Source organism: Apteryx mantelli, chromosome 10 (assembly GCF_036417845.1).
Source record: "Apteryx mantelli isolate bAptMan1 chromosome 10, bAptMan1.hap1, whole genome shotgun sequence".
NCBI classification, from domain to species: Eukaryota; Metazoa; Chordata; class Aves; order Apterygiformes; family Apterygidae; genus Apteryx; species Apteryx mantelli.
Genome location: NC_089987.1, coordinates 3,091,134 through 3,108,021, shown reverse-complemented (window position 1 = coordinate 3,108,021; position 16,888 = coordinate 3,091,134). Strand labels below are relative to the sequence as shown.

The 16,888-nt window shown below is 45.0% G+C and overlaps 1 protein-coding gene across 2 annotated transcripts in view; it reads right to left on the bottom strand.

Annotated features, from left to right (window-relative positions):
• The window catches only part of FBXO31 (F-box protein 31), a 30,421-nt gene that overhangs the window by 8,091 nt on the left and 5,442 nt on the right, over positions 1–16,888 (bottom strand). Inside the window, exons 2-8 of one of the 2 annotated variants that reach the window (XM_067302389.1) lie at positions 13,095–13,166; positions 10,453–10,539; positions 5,711–5,787; positions 4,253–4,420; positions 2,953–3,027; positions 1,008–1,117; positions 80–233 (exon numbers count right to left, since the gene is read on the bottom strand). In XM_067302389.1, the coding sequence (XP_067158490.1) occupies positions 80–233; positions 1,008–1,117; positions 2,953–3,027; positions 4,253–4,420; positions 5,711–5,787; positions 10,453–10,539; positions 13,095–13,166 (743 nt within the window). The remainder of the gene's footprint in view (positions 1–79; positions 234–1,007; positions 1,118–2,952; positions 3,028–4,252; positions 4,421–5,710; positions 5,788–10,452; positions 10,540–13,094; positions 13,167–16,888) is intronic. The other variant, XM_067302390.1, reaches the window with a different exon arrangement.

The following is a 16,888-nucleotide window of genomic DNA, read 5'->3' as shown; positions in this document are numbered from 1 at the left end:
AACTGTCTTCTATGGATCCATGGCATCAAGGAAAGGAAACTTTCATTGGCAGACAAGAGAGAAAGGAAAATGCACTCACGGTGATTTTAGTCCCCTTGGCCTTCTTTCCATGAAAGCTCAGCATGACAATCTCCAGCCCATGGCTCCCATACGTTCCTTTGAAGAGACCTGGCTTTATAAGGTCATCAGGGCTGTTAGGAGGGAGGTAGATGCGTCGATATGTCAAGCAGTTGCTATGCAAAAAAAGAAAGTCAGGGAGGTTAAAAGAGAACCCCTGCATGTGAAGAACGTGTTTACAGTCTATTTTTCTAGGTCGCTTTGGGTCATCATTAAGAGAAGGGCTGGATCTATGATTTCAGCCATGCCAACAAGCACAACACATTTTGCTTCAGACCTATGCAAACACTCCCCCCTCATTTCTTCCTCCCTCTACTTTTTCTTTCTACCAGCCCTTATTAGCACAGCAGGAGGTTCTGCAGCAAGGTCACAGTAAACCTCCTCACTCCCTGGGAATTCTGGAGAGCCCAAAAGCAAAGCATGTTTAAACATCTGCTGCAACGAGGTATTAGAAGTTTGGAGTGACAGTTAAAAAATGACTTCTCAGGGACTGTGTAATTTCTGCCTTGTGCAGTACAAAGCATATTGCTTACTAATACGGGTAATAAGCACATAGCCCCTTGGGATCATGGATATTCAGCTCCATCTTTAAACTAAACACAGTTAAATGACTCAAAACCATCCTACTGTGCACAGAGCTATTCTAAAGAACCTGGAACATTATCATTACTGCTTTCATTACATCTTATTTCTCTGCACAATTGAAAAGGACTGTGCTTCACTGTATGCTTGCACAGAGCCTGTCACAGCAGAACCTGAACACAGTCACTGTCCTCTGCCTGTTCTGTTAAAACTCATTATAAGCAAGCATCATGTTATCAGAACAAACGATCCAACGTGCTCTTGAAGTTGCAGCTGCCTCAATACCTAGAAAGAGCTGGTGCCCTTACTCATATTGGCTGGTGTAAATGAACTTCATCAAGATGAGCTCTTGCATGTGTTCGTGGAAGATGTCTTCCAGAGTCCGACCCCATTCTTCCCTCAGCCATGTCCGGAATTCCTGCAGCACAAGGAGAAGAGACCAAGGTGAAGCCAGAATTGCTTCATTTGCAACAGTGACGGTACGCCAGCATGACTTCACTACATCAACAAAATTCACCAGTGGAGCCACAGAGAGGTCATCCGCTCTGCCAGACAGTAGATTGTAGCTGGATTTGGGAACAAGCGCACATTGCTACGGAGCTGACCTGGAAATAAGCTGAACAAGAAGCAGTCACCATGGTAACTGCCCTACACCTGCTAGGTACCACACAATAAAGGTGCACTTAGCTTCAAAGAAATAATGGGTAAACCATTACGCCTCCTCAGAATAAAAGCATAAGCATCAGCTGTTACTTCAAAGTAGCTGACCTACTGTTTGTTTGTGTCCCGACTTACCTTGCGGTAATTTTTTGTGTGCCCATAAGCTGACTCCTGTGCCCTATCCTGGCATGTTAAACATAAAAGGGGAAGCTTTTCAAAAGCACTAAAGATTCAGGAGGTTAAATCCTGCTCATTTAAACACTGATGCATCTAAATCCAAAGGGTGCTTTGAAAATGTCTCCTGACATACCTCTACACCAGCTCTGACAAGTTAATACCCTAACACGAGTTAGCATGATAACAGCTTACCCTAAGATAGCAGCCTACCAAGTGATATTACAAACCTGCTTTCTTTATCTTCTAAAGCCAGATCCTCCAATTACCATAATACCACACACATTTAACACAGTGCTTTGAAAGTATTAAAGCATTTCTCATCTGCTACAGAACCAGAAAACACTTAACTAAACCTTTCACCCAGCTGTTTCCCATTAGTAGACAGACGTTTTAAAGCTTTGGTTAGAAGCGACTGAAGTATCAGATTTGTCATGTCTAACCAGCTGGGCTCCTGGCAGCAACCATCACTACCTGGAACAGCTATTAGCTGAAAGCTTCTGTCTTGACATTCAGACCTACATCTTAAAAACATGTAGTTTGAGTTAGGAATCTGCTTTGCTGGCCATAGCTGAGATACTGCAGATACAGGATAAACAACCAAATGCAGCTTTTAATCCTTTGGCCAAACAGACAGGCAGTGGAAAGGTCCCTGCTGCCAAGCAGGTATTCAAGTGCAGCTGGTACTCAATGTTAGGCCTGTGTCTGAAAGACACTGTTTATACAGACAGCAAGGACACAGAGATCAGGGTCCGGCGAGTGCTGCACAGAGTACAATGCATGCTGCTGTCTTTCCACAGACAGGTCTGCTGTCAAATGTGAAAGGTGTCCTGGCACAGGAAGAACAAGGATGCTCAGGATCAAACACCTCAGTACTGAGGGAAAATAGCACCTTGCCAGTGACAATTGCCCGAAACAGCCTTTTGCTCAAAAGTATGGATGGACATCACAGCCTGCTGTGCGCTGAGGTTAGGCACAAGGTCTCCACCCAGACATTCTGCAGCTGCAACACTGAACTGATCCCATATAGTGGATCCTCAAACAACACCTTGGCGAACAGCAGAAGAGGTTCCTCAGGATCCTGCAAGTCTCTAACAGCTTGTTTGTGAATGCTCCTTAAACAGCAAAGCTGCAGAGCCAAATGTGATGTGCAGCTAGCCTTTGGCAGCATAAAGATGTGGCCACTAAGTTTTGATTCAAGTCACAAATCAATTCTACCTACGTAAAAAGAGATCTGAGTTAAAGAGCCAGAGACCACCATCTTCAGTTTTCATGTTCAGATCTACAGAAACTGGAACCTGGAGGGCCATCTCTCAGATCCCAACTTCAGTAAAATCTTGGACAAGACAGTAATGCTGCATCTTCAGAAAGGGGACATACAAGCAGCCTTAAGCCAGGCTGCTGGCAAAGCACTCTTACCTCTTGCCTTCCCCCTGACATTCGATGGTGATCTGTCTGGTTGCATTTTGTGGAGAACTCGTCCTTCTTTACAATCTGCAGGTTACATAGAGGAGAAATTAACAGGTTACAGACCTGATTAGAGGTGACTAGGACAATGTAACCAAGACTGCTTAAAACAAGCGGTTAACATAAGTGTTGCTGCATTTACCACAAGAGAGAAATTATCAAGCGATACTAAGTGCCTCAGCTGCAGGACAGAGAAATAAAGGCAGTAAAAGCAACACATTCTAATAGAGGATTCCAATTTCAAATCGCTTCTCCAGTTGAGCTTCCTGCTTCAAGGAGAAGGAAACAACCCCTCAGGAAGCTTTTCAGAGCATCCTATATACTGAATGGATGATGCTCAGTCTCTTTCTCAAGCTCTCATCTTAGAGACAACTGGAAAACAGAACAGGTCTGCGTGTCTGCTCGGACATGATCAGCAACTGCATAAGGCCATTTTACACAGAATCACAGAATCGCGGAGGTTGGAAGGGACCTCTGGAGATCATCTAGTCCAACCCCCCTGCTCAAGCAGGGTCACCTAGAGCACACTGCACAGGATTGCATCCAGGCGCGTTTTGAATATCTCCGGAGAATGAGACTCCACAGCCTCTCTGGGCAACCTGTTCCAGTGCTCTGTCACCCTCACAGTGAAGAAGCTTTTCCTCATGTTCAGATGGAAGCGTCTGTGTTTCAGTTTGTGCCTGTTGCCTCGCGTCCTGTCGCTGGGCACCACTGAAAAGAGTCTGGTCCCATCCTCTCGACACCCTCCCTTCAGATACTTGTACACGTTGATAAGATCTCCTCTCAGCCTTCTCTTCTCCAGGCTGAACAGGCCAAGCTCTCTCAGCCTTTCCTCATAAGAGAGATGCTCCAGTCCCCTAATCATCTTTGTGGCCCTTTGCTGGACTTGCTCCAGTAGTGCCACATCCCTCTTGTACTGGGGAGCCCATTTTATGTACCCTCTCCCCCAGCCTGTGCACGTGTTGGAGCTCCCACCCTGAGCTAGCCAGCCCAGCAAAACAGACTACAACACAAAGCTGTACAATTGCCAGTGAATAAATACAGAGCAGGAAACAGCTCACACAACTTGTCAGACATACCATGAGGGTAAAATTGGCATCCACACACACCACAGGGTGGTGGCAGTCACATCCTTAAAGAAACTTCTCGAAGTTTGTTGTTGAGCCCACTTCCAGAGCCAATGTGCACGCACACAAACACACTGCACCTTGGACAGTCGAAGGAAAAATGTGGAAAGTGTCGGGGAGCTCACCTGGATATGGCCATTGTGAGGTCCCTTATGGCCATACATACACTCAACTGTGGCACATTTCCTCTCCATGAGATGAATCCTGAAGAGAGGTTTGAATCTCATTGGATCATCAACATGAGGGTCGTGAGGGGGCAAGTACATCCACCCGATGATAAACAAACCATCTACCTGCACAGGGGTAGGAGAGAGAGCAAACAAGGTCAGCCTTACGCACTTTCTATTCAGTCTGCAGCAAGCAGCTCCTGGACCTCTTCTGCTACAGGGTAGGGGCTGTACGACAGCTTGCTGCACTTCCAAATTGCTTTCCAGCAGCTAAACCACACCATATGCACTCACAGCACATCCTCAGTGAAGAGGGAGATGGTTTCTTTATGAGGCTTTCTGCATCAAGGGAACACAATCAGGCCTCTATTACTGCAAAGGACTTTGTGCTGGATGCTTGGTGGGCAGGCTCTGGAGGGAGAGACTGCACTGAAGCTAGTCAAGCTCTAATTGGTTTGAGAGCTCATGCTGGCAGATACCCAAACAGAGGAGTTCTGCTCCTCACAGTAATCTGTGCCTTTTGGACAAGGAATCATTTTGCTTTATTACTCCCAGACAGCAAAGAAAGCAGCAATCCCCTCTGCTGAGAGGCACAAGTGCCAGCCCTCTTCCTGCATAGCTAATTAAATCCTTCCTCTCAAACCTTCGAATCCCAAAAAGAGAAGTATTGTCTAAACGGAGAGATCTGAGACAAAAGCAGAGCAGTACCACAGAGAAACGCTTTTCTTTGTAAGCTAACTATATTGAGTAAGCATTGGTGCAACCAGATGCACTCTTACACCAGTTTGTGGAACAGATTTTTGCAAAACCAGAAGGCCAGAGCTACACTGGCCCTAGTGATTTGTTACAGTTAACCTGTCAGCTAATGAGCCGTGATGCAAAGAATAAGGGCTTCAGGCAAACTTCTTGCCCAGCTGTCAACAACCCAGAGGCAACTGTTGTTCATTAACTGCTCTCCCCAGCAGCACAAGAGCTAGCAGACTCCATGGGTCTTGCACTATCCATATATCACCATCTCTACATCTGATGCATTAGTCTTCAGGCACCGCTGGAGAAAAGTACGACAAACTACAAAAAAGACAGAGGTGCATGAACACAAGTGTGCGGCCCTCTGCAAAATGTTCAGCTGCAGGCAAAGCTGATGCATTAAGTGAAGGGCCAGTTTTTTAACTGCACTCCAAAGGGCCACACAAACAAGGAAGGACTATCTGGAGAAAGGTAGTGACGACAACAGGATCCAAAAAGCAACCTCTGTGTCCCAATTACTTGCTTGAGGGTTGCCTGTTCAGACTTTTTAACGCCATGCAGTGAATGCCAAATTCAACAAATGGCAGAAGGGCAAACAGTTCTAGAAAGGGGCATATAAAAGACACTAATCAGTCATGTACACCACAGCCCTTAGGAGGAAGTACTCACCACCACATTCAGCAGTCCCCCATAGGGCCCAATGTCCGGCTGCCATAATCCCAAGATGTGTCGATATCGGTGCAGCACTAGGGAACAGTGAGACACTGAAGTGAGCACACCAAGGTAAGGAATTGGGATTTGGGGAAAAGAAAGAAAAAGGAAGACTACTGCCAAACTGCACATGACACTGATCAATATCACCCACTACACTCTTTACTGGGGAAGAGAAAATTGTCTACTCCCAAGCACAGCGAGGCAGCTCTGAACTGAGACCTACCACAAGTTCACACAGGTTTATATTGTTCTTCTCTGTAGTTCTGCTCCTAGCCCAGTGCAGCAGCAGGAGCTAGTCTCCAGGACTTTATACAACCAGAGAGATCACCAGGAGTTCTCAGAAAACCTTTGCAACACAGTCCTACCGATACAAAACACATTACATAGCAGGAGCTAATAACAAATAAATTATCTGCCTTCTCCAGTTAAAAAAAAAAAAAAAAACAGAAAAAGAAAATAAGTACTTGATACCTCAGACTGCAAAGCAGTGAGGAATAGGGAAATCTGAACATTTTGAAAGAATTTCCTCTCCTTGTATAGACAAACTTGTCCCCATTGTTAGAAGTTCTCCTTAAAGATCAGCCACCGAGACAGCCCCAGCAAAGTACACAGACCATTCCAGCTCAGGAAATCTGGTGGTGTTATGAATTCAATAACGGCCTTAAGAATTCTAAGTAAGCTTCTACATCTCATCACTTCCTGAAAGCTTCTTCCAAGTTTCTCTTAAAGCATATTGCAGCATATGAGGCTTCTCAGTTTCTCATCTCAGAGCTTTCAATCCTACCAAAAATGAAGGACAAGAAGGAAAGTTTTCTGCAAGCTGGAGAAAAAGCCTATTACAGAACTAGCCTAACAAACTCCCTCTCTGGAGGGAAGCTTATATATGCTACTTGCTTCTGGTCCTAATATATTCAGCCATGAATTTTGTCCACTTAATCTTCTGACATGACCAGTAACCTTCATACGAAGACATTACACACAATCTACAGAAGGTGTTTTGGAAGAGAACAAGAGGATACAAATTATTTCCATGTTCAGTACCATTTGGTGGAAAAGGGAAGCAGGTAATAGGTCCTCCTTTCTCACATCTGGCAAGAAGACACTACACCTCCCTTAGAATGATGTTCAACCTCCCTTAGAACGATGGCCAACTCAGAGGGTCACATGAATCAGTTTAAATCTACATGACCTGCTTCAATAATGGTTTTTGCTTTGCATTAATTTACAGGAAGAATTGTGTTTCAGTGCAGCTGTTACAATAGCTTTGTTTCTTTAACTACTTATGACAGCAAGAACTATATGAGTGTTTTCATTACACCAAAGCAGAAAACTTCCATGGATGTCTAAGGCACTGGGGAGGGTTGTCCAGAGCTGCTGCCAACAGGCCTGGAGGAGCCTTTTTCCCATGCAGTAAATAACTCGGGATTGATGGCTTGGTTTCACCCAGTGAACAGTGTGCACCATAAACAGCACTAAGGAGACCAAGCAAACCACATTCCCAGTCTTCTTGTCTCAGTGCAGTAATTACATATTAATAAATGGTACGTGCATAAGCTGCTCCACCCACCACAGCCTGCCTTTTCCACCCTGCCTGCATGGAGCTGATAAAACCCAGCCCTCTTTTTATTTTTAGGATAGAAAACTTGACGCTAAGCTACCCACGAGCAATGAGCATTTCCTCCTCCTCCCCCAGCTCCTGAGCTCTCAGAGCTGTAGCGACTATTGACAGACTTTTCAACAGCAGGGAAGTGTCTGTTTAACAAGGCAAGCCCTTCACTCCGTGACACGCGCCTGTTGAGGGCAGCTTGTGTGCTCACTTTGAGTAAACAGCCGGCTCCAGCTGCAGCTCAGCTCACCAAGGCCGGGCTGGTTCAGGAAACCTGGCTGAGTCACACACACAGTCCACTTCACCAGCTGCCCCGAACACCCGGAAACCTGCAGTTTCAAAGGAGGGAGGAGGCAAACAAAAACCTGTTTGGTCTTCTGACTCTAGAAGAACACTTCCCACTGGAGAGCAGCTTCTGCGCTTAGCTCGCACCACTACCGTGGACAGGATTTGTAAAAACGGAAGGCTGCCTGGAGCCACAGAAGTCTCCAGATGAGCTGCCTGAGAAACCTGCAACCGGAGCAGCCCTCGATACAGACTGCAGCCTTACCCTCCCTCACACTAACACTCATAGCAGGGGTACCTTAACAGTTAAGATGTCTCTCTCATTTGCTCAGGATCCTGGGAATTCCTCCTCCTCTTGTTCTTTCAAAAAAGGACATTACTGGGCAAAGTGCCAGTACTTGGCTAAAAGCTGGAACAATTCTCTAAGCAAAAGCTTAGCTTCATTTTTCAGGCCTGGTGTCTATTGGCTTTCCTGCTTTGGCCTCCAGCAAGCTAGCAGGTGTATCCACTGCAGGGAAAACCTGATGAATTCCAGCTCCGGCTCTCCCTGCTGGGGAGACAGGATGAGTCTGGCAGTTGTTTCCCTGCTCCTCAATAGGAAACAGCACTTGGGTCCTTCTCCAAGGCTCTCCTCCGCTACGCACGCCTCCAACTCTTCTCAGTTCTGAAGATGACTCTTGCCCACCACAATTTCTGAGTCCAGGTCCTCACAAATGTTAACAAAAACACATCTGCAGGAAACTTCAGTACAACCCCCACCCAGTCTGGGTATTACCCCATGCAGCCCCGCACGCTCGTCAGAGGGAAGGGCAGCTTGAAATGCGCTTGAATCCAGCTGTGGAAGGGCTAGAAAAAGCAGCGAGTGCCCAAGCTCCCATCAGCAGAAGGCAGCTTGGGAAAGGTCTAATGCCCGTGCTTTCCATCACAAGGAAGTGCCACTGAGCAAATGCAGGGCGATTCAAGCAAGCGTCACAGAGCTGGCACACCACAGCAAACACCTTAGGTACGGACAGATGAGCTACAACCCCAGGATGGGTTATTAAAACAGAAGGAGAGCAGAGGCTTTCAGATGCCGTCATTTTAACTAAACCTTCTTTCATCATCTGTTTCCAGCCTTGAGGGCACTGGCAGAGATAAATGCAAATACCAAATATGGAAGTTCTCACTGAAATCTGCAGCCTTTAAAGCAGGGGTAGCTGACATTGATGGGAAAGGAGCTGAATCCACTGCAGTTCTCTAGGACTCTCGGGATGTGGCAATATCTACAAGCAAATTGAGTTGCAGCAATTTAAGCAGTTACTGCCCCCCAGCTGGTGATGACAGGCCCGCTAGTGGAGAGCTGTCTACTTCAATGAAGTGTCAGCCAGGCCAGTTCAAAACTCTAAGGAAAGCAATCTGAGCTAACCTGGCTAACACTGCATGAATATGAATTAGGGAGCCCTCACATAATATATGCTCAGACAACTCAGCCTTTACACACAGGAGAGAAAAAGGGGAAAACGGGCAGTCACCTCTTAGAGCACACTGGCTGTTCCATAATGTAACATGCCTTTAGAGAAAAGGGGCATTAGACATCAGAAGTTTCAGGCTGCAGCTAAAAAATTAACTGAGGACACAGCACAAAATGCCACTTCAGAGCCACCACAAACTGCATGCTTGGAGCAAATAATCAGCTAGCAATCTACAAAGGAAGCCCACATCCTGAAGGGCAGCTCTCCTTCCCATCCAGCTCTGGAACAAGGCTGGTGTTGACAGGCAGGACTGCCAAACCTAAAACTTCTACTGATTCCTGCTGCACCACTGTTGCTGCTTTTCTGCCGTCACTTACATTAAAGACATGATCAGCATGGTCGGCTCTAAACCCTCCCCGAATGGCCCATGTTCAACCACTGTCTAAAGGGCAGGTAAGTCTGCAGCATCTATGCTGCTCATTAACATGTGGCGAAAACTACATTCCCAAGCACCAGTGAATTAGTAACCCGAGTCTGCAGCATTTCTCTGCAGTGACCTTGTTACGCATCCCCAAAGAGGCACTAGGGCCAGCTTGATACCCCTCTCCAAATGCCAAGCAGTACCGGTTTCCTTTATTGATTTAATGTAATTACTGTTCCCCCCAGCTCCTGCAGAACAGCAAGCATTAGACCCCGGTATTTTGCTGTTCTTCCCACAAAACAACATCAGGAGGGGAAGAACAGTTTACTCAGAGTAGCTTCTTGACCGAGCAAGGCAAATCACTCTCTCTGAAATGCCACCACCTGCCTCTTTAGGAAACATGCTGCTAGAGCAAAGTGTGCTATGTAGAAGGGTTCACTGTCCAGGAAGGGAATTAGCATAGGAACCCTTTGAAGTTTTCACTGGGGAAGGCTGCAGACCTGAAAGCAGCTCACTGGATCGAGGCAGGGTTTTCTGAAAGTTCAGAGCTTATTTAGACTCACTTTCAGGAGCCCTCACCAGGGTATCTGAATACTTCTTTCTAAGAAGAGAGCAAACCACTTAGAGCACAGTGAATGCTCCCCTATGGTGAACATTCTTCAGAGACCCTTCTTTTGGGGCCTAGTCAGGGCAATTTTCTAACTCAGAGAACTTCAAAAGACAATCAACGTTCCTCACTGCCTGTCCTACTCACACTGTCACTTTACAGAGTCAGACCAAGCCACTAAAGAGCAACAGGCAAGAACTGACTAACCAACACCCCTGTACTTCCCAAGATCCACCCCAAAGTATTTTGCTTAAAGCAACGTCACACTCCATGCAGCATCTTGTGTGTGCTTAGTGCAGGAAGCATCAACCAGCAGCAGGTACGTACGGCAGGTGTAAACATCTCTGTACTCCATGTGCTCGTAGTCGGGAAGGATTTTCATAAAACGCCCCGACTTCACTCGTGGGTTTATACCTGAACAGACACAGCAGGTTAAGTACCAGAGAACTCTACTCCACTGTAACCAGCACGTAACTGTAAGATGAATCTGGACCAGCTACGCAGGAAAGTCAAACTCTCTTTTGACTTTACTACCAGTTGTGGTGCACCGATTTGTCTCCGTCAGCCCCAGCCTCAGATATATCCAGTTAGCAGGATATAGAACTTGACATATTCTACATTCCCATAGGCAATATTTACCAACAGCGTTCAGTGAATTCAAAGTGTAATCAGGGTCTCTCTCAAACTCTGTCGTGTGACAGCAATGGGCCCCCTGTCTCAATAAGACCATTTAGCCAAATAACTAAATGTATGGTAGCCCAGGCCTTGGATTAGTTATGGTCTCTAACACTTGGGCTAAGAGTTCCCAATTTCCCACACTACTTCTTAGAGAAGCACATTCAGTGGACAAGAAAGTGCATATGAGTCCTGCTAGTAGACTCAAACGAACTCTTTTGCAATCAGAGAGGATTACGGGACAATAGAGATTATGGGGACATACCACCAGGAAACAGTTCCAAAAACACTAAGCGTCAGCAAACAGCGCAAACTTGAATCGGAGCAGGAGAGCTAAGGTGGTGCATCCCCAAAAGCCAAAAAGAGCTGCATTCTGACTTCAGAGTAAGCATGCTAGTTAAGACTGCTTAACAGAGAAGGACACAGCTCTCATTAAGAAAGAAAATAAAGTTTATTGCAGAGGTGTTCTTCACATGTCAAGTGCAACTCTTTGCCAAAGGATGTTGCGAATAAAGAAACACACTTGGGTGCAAGGGAAGACTGGACAAATACTTGCAAGACAGATCTGTTGAGGGTTACTAAAGAGACAAACCACATTAGACTCTGGAAATCCCCCAAGCTGAAAATAGTCAGAAGCTGGGAGAGTACTTAAGAAAGTATCATATATGCTTGCCCTCTTCTCACTCTTCCCTGGGGGACTGCTTACAGCCACTGCAGGCTTACAGCCAGACCAAGACCCTTGTTCTGAGCCAATAAGGCAATTTTTACATGTAACTTGTGTATAAAATGGACTAAACATCACTGTCATAAATCTGAACCATGGAACTATTGCAGTGGAAAGAGAATACAGGTCATGAAGAGATGTCTTGCCATGTAAGACTGGCAAGGCAGAATTAAGATCTGATAAGGTATGCGCTATGTGGCAGTTACCGCACCAGTATCGCACTGGCTGACAGAGATCCCAGACTGAATGGCAAGCAAGGGAGGCCTCAAGTGCTGATCAGGCTTCTCTGTAGACACTGGAGCGCTGGGCTAGCTTCCCACTTAACCCCTGCACATCCCTAGGCAAACTAGGCAGTTCCATTCCCAACACACAAACGTAAACAGGGTCACTAGGTGATGAGGTAATTCGCCTGTGGATGCTCAGCAAGTCTATTAAAGACGGGACTGAAAAGTAGAAGTTAATCCTTTACAGTATGAAGATCAATGCTTGAGATCATCACTGCTTCAAGGCTCGACACATACAGCATGTGTAGAAACTGAGCCGAATTTTGGGTCTGCAAAGCCTATGTAGGCCTCTTATGATTGCAACTTGGGACAACTACTGCTTTTGTTTCATAAAGCAGAACCCTATTTGAATAGCCAGAAGCCATAGTTCAAGTGCTGCAGGTTAAATCTTGTTCTTTTTCCTAAGGACCACACGTAACTCCATAAAAAGCAATTTGTGGTGGTGGAGTCAAGATAACACAGGCTGGCAGCGCTAGCGCGAGAGCTCTCTGGGGCCTAGCCAGGCTTTCTGAGCAACCAGCTCAACTTTTGACTAGAAAGGGCAAGATCTGGTGACAAGGGAGACAGCCTCACTTAGAACACGTGGGGATGCAGGCCACTATGCAGTCCCTACCCTGCCTTGTTTTTTCCCCTCTGATGACCCCCCCAGCCCCCACTGTAAAACAGAAGATGTGCATCTACCTTGCAGAAAGCGCGTTAGATCTTAGGAGTCTGTGTCCCACTCTCACAGCCTTTCCCAGAACACACTGATACCTCTGCAGAGGCCAAGCCCCGCCAGGCTCTCCTCCTTTAGTAGCAGTCCAAAGGAGCGTTCATCCCTTTTCCTACAGCACTTTCCCAATGTCAGCACAGGACAGTGTTATTTCACTGAGTGCAAAGGGAAGCCTGAGTGCAGTGGAATTACCATTACGGGCAAGACTTGGTTACATTAGGGTATGGGAAGCCTCCAGCTTTGACAAATACCAGTTAATTCCCTGGCAAGATCTGAAAAGGGTAAAACAAAGAGGAAAGGAAGAAAAAACTCTCAATATACTTGTCATTATAAACTTTTAAATCCAGTGCTTTTTTCCCCAGCAAAGGAGTCAGGGAAAGAGACATCCCAAATCTTGGCATCTGTTTCTTGTTAAAGCCCCAAACATTCCAACTTCAAAGATAAAACTCCCATCATTAGTAAGCAGGTCTGAATAACTTCTACTGTTAAAGTTTAATAAATATTCGGCATGTATGTGCTTTCAAAATTGGTACTAAACAAAGACATACAGATCTACATCAGCTTTATCACTTACGTTTGGCATAAACATCTCGACAGGACACTCCCGTGATCTCCAGTTTCCGTAAGTTTTCACAGACACCATATTCTGCAACGACACAGACAATAACGTCAATCAACTCTGACTCAAAGGTGTTTGTTACCCAGATTTTGATATCTACAGTCTGAACAAAAAAAGAGCTCTTATTATGTGCATGCTTGCAAGTTGCCACATTAATCTGAGAATCTTACTGCTGTTCTGAAGTGAAAGAGGAAAGCTAGGTATAATTTCACTGCAGTCCAGGTTCTGGGAGTCTAACCCATTTTGCAAGTGATGCCTGCAATGAACACACAAGCACAGTAAAGTTATGGATGCTTACAGCTAGACTGAAAACGGCACGAAGTGTGGAATATGTATTCATTCTAACTGGGATAGTCTGTCTGTTTAGATCAAATCATTATTGTGTATAGTAATTATTTACTCCCACTGAGGTATCCAACAGGGAAAACTGCTTATTAGGATCCTAAAAAAAAGGTCACAGACTTTAAAAAGAATGAATCAGAGACATAAAACAGGCATCAGCATGTACAAATATGGTCACACTTGAAAGCATATCTGATTGAGATGGCTCTGTTCTACACTCAAATGCCTTTGATTGCTGACAGAACACCCGGAAAACAAAGCAATCCAAGCTTCTTAAAAGCAGCTTTGAAGCAGAAAATGAGATAACTCATTTTAGTTTCAGGAAGTCATCACTGAACTTTTAAAAAAAAACCTAAAAAATAAAAGCAAGTACAAACATCTCAATGCAAGAAATCCTTGGAAGACAGGAGGGAAGAAAGGAGGGAGATCCCAAAAAGCAGCAAAAAAAAAAAAAAAAAAAAAAGCTGCTGCAGAGACCCCATTAGATCTCAGTTAGGAAAACTGTTCTCCTTGATGTAAAATACAGCTATACTACAGATCAAACACCAGCTTCCCTTAGCAGTTCATAGCACCTGCCAGATACAAAAGTGCGTCTGTGAAGACCCACATCAAATCATCCAATATGAAACTTAACTTCAGACAAGTTTCCTCGAATTAACAATCTGCCATAGCTGCCAAATACCACTGTCTAATGCTGGTAACTTGCTCCAAATTGAGAATTCATTTTCCATACATGAGGAAAAGCAGAAGTTTCCCTGAATGAATTTAACCTCATTCTGCCTGTAAATACACTTGTACACATATCCGATGATAAAGCACACAAAGCTTACTTTGTGCCTGCCTCTGGGGGGATACATGTTCTGTTTAACATTGCTTTGAGTTACTTTAGGCTAACATCAGAACCCGCTTCCAAGAGAAGCAGCGAGTTCAATAAGGTAAGAGCAGACAGAAGGGACGACACATTCATTAAAAGATGCAGAAGTCGGCAGCAAAGTCCCTATGACTTCAGTAGCAAAAGCCAGAGGACGCTCCAAGTGTATCGAGTGCAAGATGGGATGAGGAAGTACAATCAGCCAGAGAGCAGACAGGCAAACTTGCCCAGCCCAGCCCAAGCTGTTTAGCACTTGGCTATAGTGAGTTGACCCTATATAGCAGTTCTGCAGATTTGTGAAACCAGAGCTCTGTCTGAGGCTGGAAATTCTGACCCACCCCGCAAGTCATCCCGTGTCTGTTCCTCCTGCCAGACTTCGCAAGGCTTTCAACCTGCATATATACGCTAATGGGTATGTGTTTGGTAATTACAGAATCACATTACATCAAATAGATGGAAAGAACAGTATGTTTTCTCAGCTGATCAGAAAGTTAGAGATCTTTATAAGGTGACAGAAACAGGGTGGTTACAGCCTGCTCTTTGGAAACAGACAGCTCTTTTCATGTAAACAAATATTCACCTGGCCACAGAATCAGTCAGATACACTTTGTGCAGCAGGCATTGCAGCTAGATTAAACTCAATGGTGTCATCCGAAGATATTTAGACTGCATCAGAAAGGGAGGAGACATGCAGAGGAACCTGCCCAAATGGCATTGCTCCATGTTGCTCTTTAACAGCGATACTAGCACAGTGACATTCCCTCCTCCTCCAGAAGGTCCCCATTTCTCTCAGGCAGAGCACTTTTCCTACATCTGAAAATCACTTCAAGGGCAGTCTCAGTTCACTGCTACAACAGATTTACTACCAGCAGAGATCTTGAAAACAACTGGGTGGGGCGGCAAGCGATTTGATGTTAAAGCTCTATCCCAGTTTCATGGAAGTGACCTTGGTAACCAAAAGGGAAATTATAAGAAAGCAAAGCCACCACTAAGGATGCATTTCCTAAGTTTTGTAGTTCATATCTTTCCTGAAAGGATTCAAGGTTCTCCCAAATAACAAGAAGCACCCCTGCCAAAAAGAAAAGAACCCAAAGAAAAAACAGAAACACTGAATTTTCATACTGCCATGCACTATCTGACATTAGGACTCCCAAAGCTTATAAGAAAGTGTTATTAAGAAAAAAATGCCATTTTTAAATGCTCCTTTAAAACTCATCTCATTTTACAATAGCTAATGCTTACCCTGTTTTGTTCTGCAAACTTAACCACAGTCGGTCAGGAACCCCACACTGACTGCTCCACTCTGGGTAAGCGCATCACTTCAGCCGCTCTGACTCGTGAACTGTTAACACCATGAGTGTGCTTGATGGGGAAAACAAGTCTCTTGACACTCAGTCCCTACAAGAATTCCAGATATCATAAGCAAGAAAGTTGGCCATCGCTTGATGATCCAAAAGACAAGAGGGGCATAAAATTAACAATAAGTAAAGCATCAACATAGTTACAGAAAAGTAAAACTGATAAGGTTTTTTTTTTACAGAGAATGGAAAGCTTTTTCCCAGAAAAAGCTCTGAGGGACTCGAGCTTTCTGGGAAATTCTACTTCAGTGCAATTAAATCTATTTTAAGGAAATATATCTCTGTGCTACAGCTCACTGAGGAAGTATTTCAAAGAGTTGAGACACACAGAAATTCACATGTGAAACTAATGTGGTTAGAAACCAGCTACTTAAAATCCTGCTTCGAAAGCAAGGGTGGATATTGGTTTTTAAGTTCTCATTTGACCAGCTGGAAAGTCTGTTACATTAGGTTTATAAGGAGTGCTTGAAAGATTAACCAAACACTGGTGACAGTGCTGTTTCCATGGCCACAGGCACAGGAATTCACAGGGCTTGGAAAGGTAGTCCCCATGCATTATGAACTGCACTAATACTTTTGCAAATGCAGTTTACCCCCTGTGCTGCTCTCACCAGACGCTCTAAGCCTCACATTCCCTTTTCCTCACTAAAGGGGACGTCACACACCTAGCCCTGTATGCCCTACTTCTTCTCGTGCCCACCTTCCTCCATGGTCTCCCCCCATGGCAAACAGAGTCTTTCCTGCAGCTGTGATACAATCTTCTAGAAACAGGAAGCATTTTTACTATCTTTCAAAACCCAGTTTTCTGAGAACAGCTTCCAGGGAAGTTGTTTTCTCTTCCTGCCTGCCAAAAACAATGCAGCAAAAAAGCGGCTCCATCAATCAATGTATGGAAGAGCCCTTATATCAAAGACCACTTTTTCTTGCCTCCTTCCCGGCACTGCAACGCCGATAAGCAGCTGCAAGAACTGTGTATGGACATCCACAATACAGAGAAAATTAGGATGTCTGGTAGACCTTGACACCCTTACTGTTGCTAAATTTCAACTGTGCCCTAACGAATCAAGTCCTCTAATTATGCCTGGGTAAAAGTGTGTTTACAAGGCTGCACACAGAACAGAAGGCACAGAAGCTTACTGGATTATTTCAGAGACCACAAAAATGGGAGATTCTCGGGC